The sequence below is a fragment of the Podarcis erhardii genome, assembly GCF_964252035.2.
Source record: "Podarcis erhardii genome assembly, chromosome: 3".
In the NCBI taxonomy this organism is placed as follows: Eukaryota; Metazoa; Chordata; class Lepidosauria; order Squamata; family Lacertidae; genus Podarcis; species Podarcis erhardii.
This window is the reverse complement of record NC_138507.1, coordinates 81,641,755-81,660,965: the sequence shown is the minus strand read 5'-3', so window position 1 is coordinate 81,660,965 and position 19,211 is coordinate 81,641,755. Positions and strand designations below refer to the sequence as shown.

Below are 19,211 nucleotides of genomic sequence, written 5' to 3'. Positions count from 1 at the left end.
CACTTTTTAGCATGTGATCCAGTTGCAGTTCAGAACTATCACACACCAACTCTGCGTTAATTGCCAGATGAACATGCTTGATCAACTAAGTGTAATTTTATATATGTCTATTCAAGAGTGCAGTGGGACCTTCCCCTCAGTGTAGGCAAAGATCTCTTTGTAGATTAAAATGTGGTTTCTTTCTAACATTGAGACTCTTGAAGGACCTGGTGCCTGCGGGCTGCAAAGATTAACTGTCTCCTCTCTCATTGCAGGGGTCCCAGCTTGAATAAAATATTGTGGGGCCCAGGTAAGCCCCACCCCACATAATCAATCACATGACATGGTGCACACACACCACCTGAATGGCAGTGTCCACCAACTTTTTTGGGGGGGCCCAGCTGCCTCAGATACTTTATTGGGGGGCCGAAGCTCCCACAGCCCCTAGGAGTTGGCTCCTATGCCTCACTGTATTGAAAACTTGATGAAAAAGAAACAAAAGTTAGCTTTTTCTTCCAGTTTGTATCCAGATCTAACACACTCTTTGCTTTTCAGTGCAACTAGTTGCTTTTTCCAGTGAAACTACTACACCTTCCAGTTGCATGTGTAGTACTTAATTGCAATAAATATCAGCATATCTTTTAAATGAGGCACCTGTCACAACATAGATAGATGCTGATGCTGTTTATTCTTTAAAGCCATGTAATAGGGATTATTCCTTGGCCAGCATCCAGAGGACAGCTTGACTATTTCTGCACACCAGGAGTGGGAACTTGAATAAGCCCTGCCCCACATAATCAATCACATGATGCTGTACATGGACACCATTTGAATGGCAATGCCCATCAACTTCGGAGGGGCCCAGCACCCTCAAATATTTTATTGGGAGGGCTGAAGGGACCTTGGCTGCAAACCAGGGTTTTTTGTGCTTGATTTCCCCAACCCCAACAGTAGCTTACGTCACTAGAAAACTCTTTTTGAACCTGGTTGGATTTCTAAAAGCATATGGGTGTCTGTTATTCAAAGTAGACGGGGAAGTCAAAAACCCTATGAGGCATATCCAAGCCCTTGGGCCTGCCAGGATAAGCTCTTTGGATCCTGGCCCATCTTTGATGAGGAAACCAATACTGACAGTAAAGTAAAGGTAAAGGGACCCCTGACCCCTGACCATTAGGTCCAGTCGTGGCCGACTCTGGGGTTGCAGTGCTCATCTTGCTTTACAGGCTGAGGGAGCCGGTGTACAGAAGTCATGTGGCCAGCATGACTAAGCCGCTTCTGGAGAACCAGAGCAGCGCAGGGAAATGCCGTTTACCTTCCCGCCTATTTATCTACTTGCACTTTGATGTGCTTTCGAACTGCTAGGTTGGCAGGAATGTTGACAGTAATGTTCCTTTATAGTGGGGGTGGCAAAGTGACTAACCTTTTTCTGCCCAATGGCTGCATTTCCTTCTGGGCAACCTTTTCAGGGGGGCACATGCCAGTGGTAAGCAGGTTCAGAGGCAGAGGAGAATAGAGCAATGGGTGTGATTTTTACCTTTGTACAGTAAAGTAGGTTTTACACAAACGGCCAATGAGTGTGAAGTGGGGCCAGTGAGGAGGAGCGTGGCTTGGGAGTGGGGGTGTGGTTAGTGTGGGGGTACCCTTGGAGAGCATTCCAAGGGCCAGATAGTTGTATCTGCCCCCCAGACCTGAGGTTCTTCACCCCTGCCTTATAGCAATGAGCGGTAGTATGGAATATGGAGTTACATCATATGTCTCATACAATATCCTTAAGACTTCTGCTACAACTTTGAATTTCATATGTACTATATGCCAAAATACTTGAAAATATTTCCAGCTGAAGATAGGCCATGCCTGGTTAGAAATGAAGAGACTAGTAAATATTTTGGGTGAAGCATCCAACAATTGCTTGGCAGGATCTCTGCAGTCCTTGTCACTCTCTTCCCTTTCTGGCCCTTTTCTATTGGGAGATAGACCCTGCCCTATTGTACACTAAGGGACTGGGATGTTGCGGTGTGGAAAAGAAGTAAAAGTATGCCAAATTGATCATTTTTTAGATGTATACACATTTGCATAATTATTTTGCTCACCATATTTCCATAATATAATAATAATAATTTTAAAAGTATCAATGCATGTACAGTATTTTCCTTTATATATGGCCTTTTCTCTTTAGAAAACTGATCTTAGAGCCCCTCCAGTTGACCTGTACATTGAGCATTCATCCTGATTTACTTTCCAAAAAGCAAGAAGTCCGATTCTTTTAAAAAGTGGGTTTGTTGCACTAGGGTGACATAATGCTTTAATACCCTTTAACTGTGGAAATCTAAAGTTCCAGCATGTGCTTGAAACTTTCCCGCAAAATAGTGAGTCAGGAATCACCCTTAATTGTACTAAATAGAGTTATCTTGTCCTTGGTTGAAGTTAGTGTACAGTACATGCCCCTTTTTGCCCATAGGATGATTATATCTTTTCCCCCCAACTGCTAGACAGAACTCTCTCTGTACTCTAAGATTACATTATACATGTATAATTCCTGCATAGTTTGTTACATTGCCTGGAGCAAACAAATTGTAAGCCTGTAAAGGCAACTACTCCATCAATTTTTTTTTAGAATGCAGGAAGACTAGAAAGTATGCTGTGTTCTATTATAAAATACATGCCAATCTGGTAATGGAGCAGCAGCAGACATAAGACTATTAGGCTAATTAAAAAAAAAAAAATTGTTCAATGGGACGTAAGATTCCAGTAGCAGAAGAAATGAACTTGTCTTTTCAATAGTGCTCAATTTCAGTCAGGAAATATGAACTCTGTCCCCACTTGACCCTTTTCTGTGTGACTCTTACAATATTCAGTAGTTCTGTTAATGTTTCCCAAATCACATTCTTCACTATTGCTACAATTCACAGCTTCTCTTTTGACAATCTGTGCAGTGAGCCTAGTTAGAGATTAATATAACTTTTGGATTAATGAAAAAGAATGTGGTGGACTGCATCTGCTGTCCATTGAAAGACCACATTATGTGGCTAGGTAATGGATTTGGCCACAGCTGTGGAGGCAGAGTCTGTTCTCTTATGGTAACACTGTCAAGATACACCAAAATATGTCTGTATTGTTATTGAAAAAACTTCCTTCTCTTGGCGAAGGGCTATGCAGACCTATGGGTTGTGCTCCACTAGGCAGAAATAAGAAATAGCAGGCTCTCAAATGGACACAAGGAAATTGGTAATGCTGAAATGAATTTGACCCACAACAGTTTCCAGGGAGGTGGAATACGCCTTTACAAGTTTTGCAAGCACATCTTTGGATTTGACACTTGGCATCCTTCTTCTTTAAAAGATGGTGGAAGGGAAACAACCAGTCAAATTGTGTGTTAATTTTTGATGCTGAAGTTTCTATGTTGATGTCAAATTTCAAAATCCAAATTGCAGAGGATTTGTTTTCTTGATTGCCTCTAAACCTTAATTTCACCTGTAAAGATGGATTATAAAAGCAAACATTTTCATCATGTTAAATATACATTCCATGCATGTAATCTGTTGGCTAACTGGGATTAACAGAGTATCATGACCACCAAGACCACAAAATTCTAGTACCTTTTGACACCATCTGTTTACAAGATCAGGCACTGCAGTTGTTCATTAGTTGTAACTTTCAAATGTCTTCCATGAGGGAACTGCTTTTGGTTCAGGAATATCACAAATCAAGCTGTAATACATTGTTGCTTGGAAAGTGGATCCCCCCCCCCCCCCCGGATTTTAGAGCCACCATCACTGATCATGAATGGCACAACTTCCTCCACATAAAGAGTCAATTATATTGTGGTTCTACTGCTGGTGCTCAGCGTGCAAAGAGAAATGGAAATTAATGGCTCTTAAGGTCATTGTCACATGCAGAGCAGCAAATCTGCAGACTCTGCTCTTCTGTGTATGTATCCTCTGCAGTTCCTTACAAGTTTTCTCAAGGTCCTTTCACAGGAGCCTGCCCCTAAAACATTTCTTAACCACCACCAATAAAACTGCTTACACATGCATTTCTGGTATCCCCCCCCCATCATTTAACCTTCCCTTTTAGAACAGGAGTCTTTATTCGATTATGGAATTACAAATAGGTCAACATGACTGTACTCTAGTTTTGCTTTACATCAAGCTCCCATGGCAGCCATTTTGTGACTGGTGCCTACAGCACACTCTCAAAATTCAAAATGTACCCACATAACCCACTGGCCCCAAATGTTTTGTGAGGCCTAAGCTAATGGATGGTGCATGGAGATGGATCCAAAGAATTCCTGGCTGACATTTATTTGTACAGTGGTACCTTGGTTTACAAACTTAATCCGTTCCGGAAGTCCATTCTAAAACCAAAGCGTTCTTAAACCAAGGCGTGCTTTCCCATAGCAGCGGGGGACTCAATTTACAATTGGAACATACTTAACAGGAAGCGGAACATGTTTTGCTTCCAAGGCAAAGTTCACAAACCAAAACACCTACTTCCGGGTTTGCAGCGTTCTTAATCCAAGTTGTTCATAAACTAAGCTGTTCTTAAACCAAGGTACCACTGTATAAGCTGTTGGAACTACACATTATACGCAAATACACATAACAGACCCTGATAGTGTTTTTTCCCCTATTTGAGAAGATCAGGTATGGGAAGGAGCAGTTTTGAACAGGGAAGCAGCAGGGGGAGAGAGGGTGTTTAATTAGGAGACCAGACACTTGCTTGTAAGAGGCAACTCAGCTCTGTACTGATGAAGGGGAAGGGAGCTGCAGTGTTCTACTCTACCCACTCCTTCTACCCTATCAGATCTGGTGGGAAAACAGAGCACATTACACCTTTAAGCTAGCCTGATGCCCTCAGGTGTGAAGGATGCTGTCTGGTTGACAGTACTGAAATAAGATTCAAGTGCCACTCTGATTGGATTCTGTATGTGGAATAGGCAAAGGAGCATGTGTGTATTGGACCAGCTTTGCTAGTGACATTTCTCTATGGGATTTTTTTTCTGGTGGGATTGACGGAGCTGAACTCTCAGGGCCTTTCATTTCATTATTTGGCGTTGCAGTATCCTCTCATCTGATCCTGCTGCTAGGACCTGCCCAATAAGAGGGGTCCAGAAGGCAAGGAGGGTGTACTGGATGAAGGTTTGTGCCTCAATAACCATAAGGCCGCAAAGTCCAGCGTGTTATTAGACTCCTAAATAACCTAGAAAGGCTGAAAACAACAGCCAGGGCTGAGGAAACTATGAGCATCCAGATGTTGTTAGACTATAGTCCCCAACACCTCTGACCACTGGACATGCAGACTAGGCTGATGAGAGCCAAAGTCAAGCAACACCTAGGGGGCCACTGCTTCCCCATCCCCAAGGCCATCCCCAAGAGTAGGCAGAGTCTAATGCGAGGGTGGAGAGAAGCGGCAGTGATGTGTTGAGGTACAAAGGTGTATGTGTGAAATGGGCCCTGGGTACCCTAAGCTAGCCAGCTGCCTTCAGATTCAGGTATAGGACAGTGTCCCCTGAAGGCAGAGCTGTAAAGGGGGGGGGCAGCTAGCTAGGTTTTTTTTTGTCCCAGGTGAAGCCTCCAGGGGTGCACCATTGAGGCTCCCAGTGTGTGTGTGTGTGTGTGTGTGTGCGCGCGCGCCGAACTGGTTCTTTGACCTGGGTGAAAGAAAGCCTAGTTTCACCCCTGCTTGGAGGTTAGATTCAGCTGCCAGTTTGGTCATGGAATGGAAATGGGGAACCATTTTGCCTCAGGCCAGGGGTGTGAACTTGAATGAAATATTGGGGGGGGGGAGCAACTAAGCCCTGCACTGCATCATCGATCACATGATGGGGCACATCTACACTTTTTGAATAGCAATGCCCATCAACTTTGGGGGGGTGTCCCCTCAAATATTTTATTGGGGGGGTGCAAGGGACCTCTGCCCCTAGGAGTTGGCTCTTATGCTGCAGGCCAGCCCTTGCCCACCGCTCTTTAAACAACAACAACAGCAGCAGCACAGGTTTAGCACCCTAGGGCCAACCCTAACCCTAACCCACGAAGACAAGCGCGAGGGGCCCCACGAGGCACTTCTGGGATGGGACAGAGGAGCGTGGAGCAAACTCGTCCTGCGCGGCTTTGGTGGCTCGGACCCTTCGATCTTTTTCTCTCTGCTAGAGAGATGGCTCCTGGATCTCCGAGGGGGCTGAGCAGAGCGAGAAGTCTATTCTCGGGGACGGAGAAAGCACACCTCGAGGAAGCGCTCTGGCTCGCTCTCCCCTCCTCTGGCTCCCGCCTCAGCTGCGAGCAAGCCAGCCCCCACCCCCCCCACCCCCCTCCTGGCGAAGGGGGAGGCGGGCGCCCGGGCGGCCCTATTAATGGCGGGGCTGCCCTGCCGCGGCCGCCAGCGCCGAGCGCCCCCTCGCGAGCAGCATGCAATGCTCGCCGAGCCTGGTGAGGTCCCTCAGCTCCGTGCTGCTGTCCTTGGGGCTGCTGCACCTGTGGCTCTATAGCCACACGCCCTCCCGCTACGGCAAGCACGAGGAGGAGGAAGAGGAGCCGCCGCCGCCGGCGGCGCCTCCGGACAAGGGCGAGAAGAAGCCTCCGCCGAGGCGCCGCGCCCACCTGTCGGCTCGCTGCGCCTGGTTCCTGCAGGAGCTGCCCGCCTTCCTGGTGCCCGCGCTCCTGCTGGCGCTGCGCAGCCCGCCCCGCTTCGCGCCCCTGGGCTGCCGGCTCCTGGGCGGCATGTTCTGCGGCCACTACTTCCACAGGTAACTCAGGGGGTGAGGGGCGGCCGGAGAGCCCAGGGCACAGCGCCGCTTCCCCCCCGTTGTCCGCGCTGCCGCCAGGCGCCTCGCTGGTCCAATGCGGCTCTCGGCTTCCCGGGGCTCTGATTGGCTCTCGCGACGCCGAGCGCGCCCCTTCGGCTTCCGTCTAGTTCAGTCGCGAGGGCGCCCGGCATCGAGCCGTCTGCCGTCCCAAGTCCCCGTCGCTGGGCGCTTGCTTTGCCCGGTAACTAGTACGGCTGAGGTATGACAGCGCAGGTCTAGCCGTGCCTGCTCAGAAGCAAAGGAACTTTCTTATTCCCAGGTAAGGGGAGCCAGGATTGCAGCCGTGGTCCCATCCCACCCATGGGGCAAATGTAAACGTTAGGATTTCGACCGCTTGCAAGCAAGGTGGATCGTAAATCGCTTATTGCGGGGGCAGAGCAGGGCAGGGCATTCCCCCTTGGTAGCTCAGCCGGTAGAGCACGAGACTCTTAATCTCAGAGTCGTGGGTTCAAGCCCCATGTTGGGCAAAAGATTCTTGCGTGGCAGGGGGTTGGACTAGATGACCCCCGTGGCCTCACAGAACTCTACAGTTCTGCGATTCTATTCCGTCCAAAGTGCCATCGTATTCAGTGAAGCTTGCTCCCTGATACACACTACCTTTGACCAAGTCCCCTGAAACTCAGTGGGACTTGAGTAGGCATGCATAGGCTTGCGTTGGAAGACACTGTCTGGCTTACTTCTGTCTGAGCAAACATGCACAGGATGTCCCGGCTTTCTGATCAGGGAGGAGTTGGAATGAAAACCACTTGCTTTGCAGCTTCACTCTGACACCAGAGTGTGTGGGTTTTTGTTGTCAATCTTCTGTTGATGATAATTGACACACATAATTCCCCACAACCTTTCATTTTTCACCCTTCACAACTGCATATATCTGCTTGCCTTATTCTGCTTCACAAATATATATACTAATGAATGTAATGATATTTGTTATAAGCATGGACAAATGGACAGAGTTTATTGGGAGGGCTGTGACAGGTTTGCTAGATAGGGCAGTGCAAAGTATTTAATGGACTGGGACACACTCTGTGACATTAATCTGTGTCAATGTGCAAGAGTGCTTCCGGGAAAATTTATGATGGCAAGTGCCTGCTTTCTCATTGACACTGCATTTTGTAGCACGCCAAACCACCCTGTAAGCAAAGTAAAATAAAACAGATGGGGTGTCATGAGCAATTCCGGGAATGAAACTGGTTAGTGAACTTTAAACAACAGCCTTGTTCCCCTCTCCCGTTGCCCCGAATCATCTTCGTAATTTAATTTTTCAGTTTCTGAAAATGCATATAACAAACAACCCTTGTATATCCCCACCCACAATAAACGTTCTCTGCATATACAATGTCAATAATACAGTCAAATATTTAACAGGTTTGCAAATAGTTTAGAGCTGATTATATCAGTTAGGTGTCTTTACTGCCCATCTTAACAGATTGTCCCAGAGTGAGTTGTGGGTAACTGGTGGTGAGGGAAGAACACTGTCCTTTCCAGTGTACTGAATAAACATGTACCAAACAGTTTCAAAATTGTCTTTGGACTTTGTGTTTCTGAGTGCTCTAAGGTGCTTCATTAGTTTCTCCATAAGGGCTGTATTCCATAATCCATCCCACCATACTTCTGGAGTTAAGTTATAAGCTGTTTTACAGTGTTGTAGTAATATATTTCTAACTTGCAGACATGAGAAAGATTAGGTTCTTAAGCAGTAAATTCTTATGGTAATCTATAAACAGATTTAATAAAGCTAACCTCAGATCAGGCTGTATCACCTGTCCTGTAATAGAAGAACATTCTTCAAAGACAATTTTCTAAAATAATGGTATAGATTTTCATTCCCACCACATGGAATTATGAACCTAACTGTTGACATCCTCTCCAATTTAAAGAACTTGGATGAGAGCTTAATCTAGGGCATAAATAAACCAGAGAGGAAGCTGCAGCTCAAGATAAGAAAAGAGGTTGTAAGGGAATACCTAGTTGCTTTCAATTAATTCAAATCTCTAGGGCCTGATGAACAGCATCCAAGGATACTTAAGGAACTTGCAGGTGTAATCTCAGAGCCTCTGTCTATAATCTTTGAGAATTATTAGAGAACAGGTGAAGTCCCTATGGAATGGAGGTGAGCAAATGTTTTCACATATTCAGAAAGTATGGCAGAGGAAGACCCAGGAAACTACAGACTGGTCGGCTTTACATCATCACTATGACAAACAGTCCTATAACAGACAATTAAACCATCTGTCTGTGAGCACTTAGAAAAGAATACTGTGATTACTAAGAGCCAGCACAGGTTTCTCAATAACAAGTCATGCCAGACAAATCTCATTTCTTTATTTGATAGAATTACAAGCTCAGTGGATCAGGGGTATGCTGTGGATGTATGTGTATCTTGGTTTCAATCAGGCTTTTGACAAAGTCTCCCATTATATTCTTGGGAGAAGCTGGTAAAATGTGTGCTAGATGATGTTACTATTAGGTGAACTTGTAGCTGGTTGACTGACTGAACCCAAGACTGCTCACCAATGGTTCCTTATCATCCTGGAAAAAAGTGACAAGTGGGGTGCTACAGGGTTATGCCCTGCACCTGGTGTTGTTCAACATCTTTATAAGTGACTTGGATGAAGGAATTGAGGGGCTACATGTCAAATTTGCAGCTGAAGGCAAACTGGGAAGGGTAGCTAATACCTCAGAAGATAGAATCAGGATGCAAGATTATTTTAACAGTTTGGAGAACTGGACCAAAACTAACAAAGTGAATTTTGATCCGGACAAATGTAAGGTTCTAAACTTAAGTAGGAATAATAAGACGCACAAATATAAGATGGGGACACCTCGCATGAAAGCAGTACATGTGAAAGGGTTTGAGGGATCTTAGTAAACCACAAGCTTAGAATGAGTCAACAATATGGTCAGATCATATCTGGAATACTGTTTCCAGTGCTGGGTGCCACAATTTAAGAAGGATATTTGACAAGCTGGAAGATGTGAGGAGAAATGCAAATAATGGGGTAAAAGGTTGGGAAACCAAGCCTTATGAAGAGGAGCTGGGCCTGTTTCGCCTAGATAAGACAAGACTGAGATAGCTATCTTCAAGGGCTGAAGGACTATCACATGGAAGATAGAGCCAGCTTGTCTTCTTCTGCTCCAGAGGGCAAGACCTGAACCAATGGATTCAAATTATAAGAAAGGAGATTCTAACTAAACATTAGGACAGACTTTCTGATGGTAAGAGCCGTTCAATGAGAATGCACTACCTTGGAAGCTGGTGGACCCTCCTTCCATGGATGTCCCTTCCAACGCTACAATTATATGATTCTTTGATTTCACAAGTATGTCATAGTGCCAGCTGCAAATTGTTTTAAAACTGTTTTTCTGTATGTGCCAAGTTGATCGGGCTTCATACAGTGTGGGAATTTTTATTTACAAAAGGGAATGCAAAGATACCAGGATGGATACCCAGATCACAACCTGAGGTTATGGAAGCTGTGATATATTGCTAGTAGCAATGTTCTTAACTTTCAACATAATAATAATAATACAGATTGCTCCCTCACTTGCCACATAAAAGTACTTGGGCTCATGTCCACATCTTTGTGAACATAAGTGTGCACAGAACAATTTATTAAACTGTTTAACTTAACAGGTACATATGGACTTGCATTAAAGGCAGGGACATGTTAGTTCTTGCCCTCCCAGAGCTCCCAGACTTCTCCGAGATCTTAGCCAGCATCCTTTGATCCAATAGAAGGAATTTATACAGTATGTAGCTAGTTTAAGGTGCTGCTCTGTTGTGATTCCATGCTGCAGACTAGCTTAGCCAGGTGCCTTAGATTTGAGTCTAATGCACTAGACAATTTTTCTTGGATTACTGTAAACCACAAAACCCTCCAGACATTTTGCCAAATTTAAAAAATCTGCCTGGGCAGAAATTTCAGTCCTGAAAAAGAGGATGTTTCTCGGGGGAAGGAGGACCATATTACAACCAGACCTGAAAAAGTGGGTGTGTCCTGGAAAAAGAGGACACATGGCAAGCCTAGCTATGCGGTCACCACAGCTCGAACTATTTCTTAATCAAAGTTGATAATTCCACTCTACAAAGCTCACAACTTATGTTTTCAATCCAACTGGGTTAAACACAACTGTACTTAACTTTTAAAAGGATAGAGTAGAATAAACAAGTTTGATACAAGTTTTTAAAAAGCTTGCACATGAATATACCATATGCATAAATGTCTCGAACAAACAGTAGTCTCCTAGGTTGCCAAACACACAAGTTAGACCTAGTGCTTCTGCTTATTAGGGCTGCCAACTTACCGAAACCATGTTTATAGCTACAAGATGCATTTTAATCATGGCAGGGGCAGAAGATCTAGAGCCTGGCAGAAATGATATTGGGGCTCAAGATGCTGGACAATCCCTATACAACATCCCTGTTGGCAGGCAATAGGTTTAAACCTGGGACCAAACTACATGCTGCTTGGGAGAGCCATGATTGGATCTCTTGACATTTGTATTTATTTATTTTTAAAAATAGCCACACTGGACTCCAAATGCAATCAGTCCAGCAGTGTTTCAAGGGGACTTGCTCCCATGGAATTGTGCATTGGATTGCAGCTTTCGGCTGTGATTAATAGAGATTGCTTTCAGGCAATTGTGTTTAAGACTTAGAATGCACCAATAAAGCTGACATTACAATTCATGTTAAGACTGGCTTTGAAAGAACAAGCAAAAGTAGAACCTTTAATGTGTGTGTTAAAGGCACTCTCTAAATGTCGTGTTAAATGTGATTTCATTAAAAAGTATTTAAGGGTGGTTTTAATCTTGTTATCAACACTTTAATGTTGACAAGGATAAAATGAAAGTATACTCCTAATTAGACTTTTTATTACATTAAGCTATGTAATAATATGACATTTGAGTTTGGATTCTTGAGATTAAAGCGATGGGTCTGGCAGATCCTTTAAGTGGGGTGAAATGAATAAAGTTGTGTAGAAGACAAACTTAAATTTGCTAGTGTAAGAAAGAGACAAAAAATTATTAACACAGCACCAAGGAATGCTATAATAATTATAGTATATTTATTATTTGTACCCCGCCCATCTGGCTGGGTTTCCCCAGCCACCTTGGGTGGCTTCTAGCATAATACTAAAATACAATGATTCATCAAATATTAAAAACTTCCCTAAACAGGGCTGCCTTCAGGTGTCTTCTAAAAGTCCGATAGTTGTTTATTTCCTTGACATCTGATGGGAGGGCATTCCACAGGGTGGCCACCACTACCGAGAAGGCCCTCTGCCTGGTTCCTTAAATGGGAAATGCTAATGGGAAATGCTAAATGGACTGAGATGTTTCTTGGCAGTGTTGGTAACAAACCTGATGCAACGTGATCTGGTTTTAAACAGGCTGCTTCTTTGACAGGTGGCTGCTTTTGAGTGACTGCCAAAGGGTAGCTCCATTGTGCGCAAACATGGCCTTTGGGTCACAGAAGATGAAGGGGTGGCATTGTGATGGCAGGATCCTCCCCTAGCCTATGTGCTTTGATTATAATGTGTGTGAGGTTAGGATCCCCCTTGTGTACACTTCAATCCCTTTTCACATGGGAGCATGGTCACGTGGTCTAGGAAGTGTGAGGCCGCATCCCAAAACATACATCAAACATCAAAGCCTTCAAAGCTGTTGCTCATGGTCAACTGAGTATTAAAAATAAAGCCAAAGGAAGGGATTTCAGAACAATCGTCCCTCTCTTCAGGCATTCAGGAAGCTGTCAAAATCAAATGCAGGGGGGCAAGAATAAGTACTCGAACTCTGCTGCTTCCACTAGAGGGTGCTTGCATTCTTTGCATGGTTTTCCAGGGTTCTGCAAGATGTGTGAAGCCCACAGAATCATCCCATGGCAAAACAGGTCTATTAAAAGCTGGTTTTCAGTGCCCCTCTGAGCAAAACATTTTGCCTCCTCCCTTCAGTCCTCAGTGGAAGAAAAACATATAAGCAGGCAGCATCAACAAGCAAGAGAACCCTGTGGTATGGGCCAAAAAGAAGAATACATGGTTAGGAGGTCTCTGGTTCAAATGCACATTGGGGTTTTTTTTGTCCTTTTAGAGCTGCTGTTACTAAATTGTCGTGCTAATACAAGCACAGCCAGATTTCTTCACAAAACATTCCTCTAACATCTCTGCATGTGATAAAACCACGTCATCACAATTTTTTTGGCATGTCTGCTGTGGAAGCGGTTGGTACAATCCTTCCTAAGCAGTTCCATTTGGGTGCAGTGAAATCTTACAATATGGCATTTGGAGATTTCCATTTCCTGTGCTTTCGAGTCAATTACTTTTTTTGGGGGGGTAGGGTTTTCAGTGCTGTTGTACTTATAAGTCTGGGTTTGGTAAGAAAGTCATCAATTACGATGAGACAGCATTATAACAGAAGCAGGATGAACCAAGTACACTGTAGATTAGAAGGTCAGCAAGCTGACACTCGTCTGCTTCTTTGGTATGACTCTACTGGGACAGGTACACATCCTGTAGCATTAAACTTCCTGTCCATGGAAGTTCATCACACTCCCAGTTTGGCGCCTCCATGCTAGGTTGGTACAAGTCTCCAACAGTGTGCATTGCCCTGAAACAACCTGCATATTCAGAGCAGAAGAGTGAAAGCAGCACAAACATGGGCTAAGCATGGCATGTTGAGGATCAAAAACAGATCCTACCCATGTTTACTCAGGAAGACTGAGATTCCTGTGCACTTACTGCTCCCCATTGAGTGTGCATAGGAGTCCTACTGTAGGCCCTGAAAAGTGGTTTTGCAGCAGCAACTGTGGCGGAGAACCATGAGCAAGCTCACATTGCTTGTGCATATATTTAAGATTTGCACTACAGTGTCTCCTATGGCACGCCGGTATAAAGTGTAATTTCAGGGCTATCAGATCTTCTTTACTGAGAGCAAACATCCACTGGTATTCTGAATACCTGTAAGAAGTGAAAAATATCACATAGGACAACTGTTTACAGCTTGCCTGTGATCAAAATTTCAGTCAGATACTAAATAAGATTTGGAAAGAAACTCTTGCTTGATGGAACTAGTATGGAAACAACAGTTTATATCCAAAAAGAATTATTTAACATCTCATGATTTAAGATTTTATCAAGACACAAAATGAAATCAAGAATCTGTCATTTCCCCTCCTATTTGCAGAGGAGAGGATGAGAATGTGACCGCAGTAATATACTGACTTATAGGAGCAGAAGCCAAGAGACAAATTAATCGAAAAAAGTTTTTACATTGCTTCTTTAAAAATCCATTTCAGTCCCACATTCATTTTTATTTTTACTTTTTGCAGCTAGGGGTGGTAACCACAAACGTTCACCAAATTCCTTGTGTTTCCCTTATTCATTTAATGTATGCACAGGCCTGTTACAAAAAAGTAATTACGCGTTTTTGCTACACGGAGGATTAAACTTGACTTGCATATAATAATGACATTTATATTCCATTTTAACACAGCAAACAGTCCCTTTTTGTTCTTCCCACAGTTAAGCTTGCATAATAAATCTTGGAACTTCCTGCTCCATTAAAGCACCTAACTTTTTGAAGTTTGTGGTCTGGTTAAGTCATTCTGGCACATTTTCATTATTTTGGCAGATATATGACAAACAGTATAGCAAGAGGAACAAACTGATCTGTCTTCATAAAATGTCAAATGGCTATTTTCTAGAAGAATGGCAAGGGATGTTTTGTTGAAACATAGATCCATTGCATTTAGTATGCACCATCCATTTGAAGCACTATTAAATCATAAACCAACAACATCTTGAAGAGGTTTGTTAGGCAAAGGGAAGTACCTGGAAAGACGGTCAAAGGATCATTTGTGTGGGAATTTCCTATGCCCATTAGAATAATTTGCATAGAGCAATTTGCATCTGAACTTTTCCCAGTTTGCATTGGAACATTTTCTGAGTCCGTAGAACAGGAGTGCGGAACTGACCCCTGGGTTTCCTCCCCCTCGGCAGACAATTGTAATAGGTGGATTGACCGACCTGTCAATCACTTGACAGAACAATGATATCAGGTGACCCGATCCGCCCACCCCTTTGAAGCAGGGCACACTGTGCCAGAAAGGAAAACCCAAGCCCAGTCAAGTGGGGTTTGAAGGAACCACTGATCAGCTGCTGTGCTGACTTCAAGCTCTGCTTTTCTGGCAGTTCTCTGTAGCTGATCTGTGGTAACTTCCAGCCCTGCTTAACTCAGCTTGGATGTTCCAATGTGGCATACTGTGCAATAAAGGACAAATGGGTCAGCATGTTACGTTCGACAATTGCCAGAATGAGAGGGGTCATGGCAGTTAAAATCTAACTTTAAGATATATGCTTTAATAAATAGTATTGTATTATCTGACTTAAAAGCGACATTATAAATCTTTCTGTTCTGCTGACTGCAAAGTTCTGTATTAACAGAAGAGTCTGCATGCTTGTGACACTAAGTGAAAAAAGGCCAGTAAAAGCATCACCATTTTATGTTTGCATGCATGTATGTATGTGTTTGTTTATGATCTTTCTTTCATGGCCTGGAAAATGAGCAGGAATAAGAAACACTAGCTGGCGCCATAAGCCTTTCTACTCCCTCAACAGAGCTAGGCGTTCCAGTAGGATCCTATGGGGAGAGGCAGTCCTTGAGGAACTGCCATTTTTTATTCTTAGATAAAATCTCTTTATTTAATGGCTCTCCAGATCAACCCCAACAATGGCCAGGGATGATTGGAGTTGTAGTTTAACAGCACCTGGAAGACCAGAGATCCCTCCCTCACCTAATTTAATGGGAATACCCTCAGGTGACTTTCTAATGTAAATTTATCACATACACCTTTAATAATAACTTAAGTATAGTCACTAGATAATTTTTCATTTGCTAGTGAAAGTTGTGTTTATCGCTATCATCTCATAAATATTCTGTGTACTGTAGGACTGAATTGGCAGTCATATTTTTTTATTACGTATGCTGCCTCCTGAGTGTACCTCAGTGGCGGAGGGGGGGAAATGGTACATTGGTGTTTTTGCTGTTATCTTTGGAAGCATTTGGTGCTTCCTTTGCCCACGGAGTTCTCTCATAATTGCCTGAGACTTGGCTCTCAGCTCCAATTCATAAATGGAGGGAAACAGCGTGTACTTGGTTGATTCACTGCTTAATATGCACAATAAGATAAAAGCTACATTTGCGGCATCACAGCATGAACTCTTTGCAGGTTTTAATGAGATTGTTTATCTAATTGGCTTCCTTTAGGACAGGTTGGTGTTATGAGTTTGGCCTGTTATGACATGTGGTTGAGTCTGTAAGAATGAGTTTGCCTGCAATATCGCCCGAGTTAGGTCAGGGAGTGAAACACATGTTGGTGACTCCCATTTTATTATTTTCAAATTGAATTGTGAGGGACATCAGAAAGGAAGTGCTGACAGATGGCTGAAGGAGGAGTACATTGGAGTTAGAGATGTGAAGGCCTTGGTGGGGGGACTGAAAAATTTGGGGGTAGGGAGAGATTCCCCCCCCCCATTTTCTCTGAAGGCTTTCTTTCTTTCTTCGTTTCTTTATGAAAAATTGGGGGGGGAATGATTTTTCATTATTAAATATTTTCTTTTAGAATGATGAACAAAATGTTTGTGTTCATATATCCCTTCCCCCCTCTCTCTATATATACGTATATTTCTCGCAGTGTGTAACAGGGATACTTTTACATGAGGTTATGTACAGTATCATATCTTTACAATTCCAATATACTGAGGAGAAGCAAGTCCTGAGCTGTTGACTGAGAATACAGCTCTCAAATGCAAGAACAAGATGCATTTCCACCTCTCGGATGGCACTACCATCGATTGATCACCACAATTCTTCCATCTCTTTTGACAAAGTTGCAACTCTCCATGGCTGCAAAAAATGCAGCAAAAATTAAAAAGGAAATCCAATCACGGGTCCCCAGCATAATTTGATGCTCAGAAACGGAGTGGAGCAGCAAAACTGGCTATAAAGCTGCCCAGCTGGTGCCTCGCACTTGCTGATGCAACATCTCCTGTTATTCAGCTCAGTGTGGCTCTGTAGCTGGACAGCTCCCTTGCTATTCTGAAAGCCTTGCTTCTTATTCTGGTGGACAGCTCCTTAGCCTTGCTGGTAAAGTGAGAATCTGATCCACATGGTGTTGGTGATGTGAAGGGGACAAAAAACTGAAGAGCTCATAACCTTAGTGAAGAGATACATGCCATAGCAGATTTGTCCATCTGTTAAAGAATGTAAGCTTTCCAAGAAGCCACATGCTTCATTTGTGTAGGACTTAGTTTGGCAGGGTTGAGAAGGAGCTGGGCAGCTGGCCAGGTGGAGCAATGGTGGCAACCAATGGATGCTGCCTTCTGCCACAGCCTTGGCTAGATTACAGACTGGCCACACATAGGCTCCTAGAGAAGAGCAGACTTCAGACTCATTCGCACAAAGCCCAAACCTGCAGGAACCATGTTCTTCTGCTGCTCTTTCCACACTGCTGCCAGTGTCAGAGGAAATCTACACATTAGGTGGGAGACCTGTGCTGGGCTCTCCCAACATTTTAAAAGCTTACTTTGAAGCAGCAGTGGAGGCTGGTGCCCATTGGAACTGGTAGGGCGGAAGGCAGGGAGACCAACAGTAAGGTTGAGCCAGAACCATTGACAAGTAGAGCTAATGAATGCTAGTTATCTCTCCATCCTCCTCCCTACAGGGGCAGCAGGGAGACTAAAGAGGAGTTAGCTGATGGGGAATGCCACACCCTGGACTGGCTGCAAGTAAGAAGGCAGGCAAGTGGGGGCTGGCCAAGGGTAGACTGAGGGTGGTGGAGCAGAGCTCCATTTGTCCTTGTGGACTAGCCCCACTGAGTGGGGAGCTCTAGCTTTTAAAGGAAGAGCACTGCTGGGAAAGTTTGGTTTTGTTGCTTCAGCACTAACAGCAACTAGGTGGGCAGCGTTTAGATCACAGAAAGCTGTGTGGAAGAAAAGGTCCTCCACTCAGATACCACTAGTCAGGTCAAAGTTGAAACTCCCCATGATTACCTTGAAAGCAAAAAATAAAAAGGAAGTCCAATCAGCATAGTGTGTAGTTTGGCTCTCAGTGTGATGACAGTTCTATGGACACACACACACACACACACACACACACACACACACACTGGTACCTCTGGTTATGTACTTAATTTGTTCCAGAGGTCTGTTCTTAACCTGAAACTGTTCTTAACCTGAAGCACCACTTTAGCTAACGGGTCCTTCTGCTGCTGCCGCGCCGCTGGAACATGATTTCTGTTCTCATCCTGAAGCAAAGTTCTTAACCCGAGGTACTATTTCTGGGTTGGTGGAGTCTGTAACCTGAAGCGTCTGTAACCCGAGGTACCACTGTACACCACTTGGTTGTAAGAATAACCTCAAAGCCAGTTACAAGAAGATAAAAAAATAAAGCAAAACAATAAAATACAACTGTACTTTAAAACATATACAAGTTAAAATGCTAAAACAGATTGAAATTACCTGCTCATTTTGATTTTTTTTTTCATCAAAATGAATGTATTGCCTAGAATGTTATTTTTGTTTCAGACATTACAAATTGTGGATAAACTAGATTGCTTCAAGAGGTGGCAGAAAGATATATCTAAATTTGTCTGGCAGGGCAAAAAGCCCAGAATAAAATTTAAGATACTTACTGATGCAAAAGAAAGAGGGGGGTTTGCCCTGCCGGACTTAAGATTGTATTATGAATCAGCAGCTTTTTGCTGGTTGAAAGATTGGCTACTTCTTGAGAATGCAGACATTCTGGATCTGGAAGGATTTGATAACATGTTTGGTTGGCACACATATATATGGTACGACAAGGTTAAAACTCATAAGGGATTCAAAAACCATATTGTTAGGAAAGCATTATATAATGTTTGGATTCGATACAAGGACTTGCTGGAAAATAAAATCCCTAGGTGGTTATCACCTATGGAAGCCAAGGAGGTGAAGAAACTTAACATGGAATCTAAATGGCCAAAATATTTTGAAATTTTAGAACAAGAAAGTGGTAAATTTAAACTACAGAGTTACGAGAAAATAAAGTCTAAAGTACGAGATTGGCTCCATTATTATTAAATAATGGAGACTTTTAAACAAGACAGGAAAATTGGTTTCCAGGTGGAGAAATCGAAACTAGAAACAGAATTGTTAGAACCCAATACTAAGAATTTATCAAGAATGTATAACCTGTTGCTGAAGTGGAATACAATAGATGAAACTGTTAAGCCAGCTATGATTAAATGGGCACAGGACATAGGTCATGACATTATGTTTGCTGACTGGGAACAGTTATGGACCACCGGTACTAAATTCACGGCATGTAATGCCTTAAAAGAAAATATTATGAAAATGATTTATAGGTGGTACATGACCCCAGTCAAGCTTGCGAA

General features: G+C 43.6%; 1 protein-coding gene and 1 long non-coding RNA gene across 3 annotated transcripts in view; one reads left to right on the top strand and one right to left on the bottom strand.

Annotated features, from left to right (window-relative positions):
- Positions 1–2,254: 2,254 nt before the first annotated feature.
- LOC309339597 lies at positions 2,255–6,679 on the bottom strand. Of its 2 annotated transcripts, none has more exons than XR_014155480.1 (2): positions 6,576–6,679; positions 2,255–3,450 (listed from the first exon to the last, which is right to left on the bottom strand). It is a non-coding gene; the product is annotated as an uncharacterized lncRNA (long non-coding RNA). The 2 variants fall into 2 exon arrangements; XR_014155481.1 differs by lacking the exon at positions 6,576–6,679 and adding an exon at positions 3,576–3,674.
- Positions 6,353–19,211, top strand: part of SRD5A2 (steroid 5 alpha-reductase 2) — a 27,331-nt gene continuing 14,472 nt past the window's right edge. Inside the window, exon 1 of the mRNA XM_081857723.1 lies at positions 6,353–6,721. Within this exon, the coding sequence (XP_081713849.1) occupies positions 6,384–6,721 (338 nt within the window). The 5' untranslated portion in view covers positions 6,353–6,383. The remainder of the gene's footprint in view (positions 6,722–19,211) is intronic.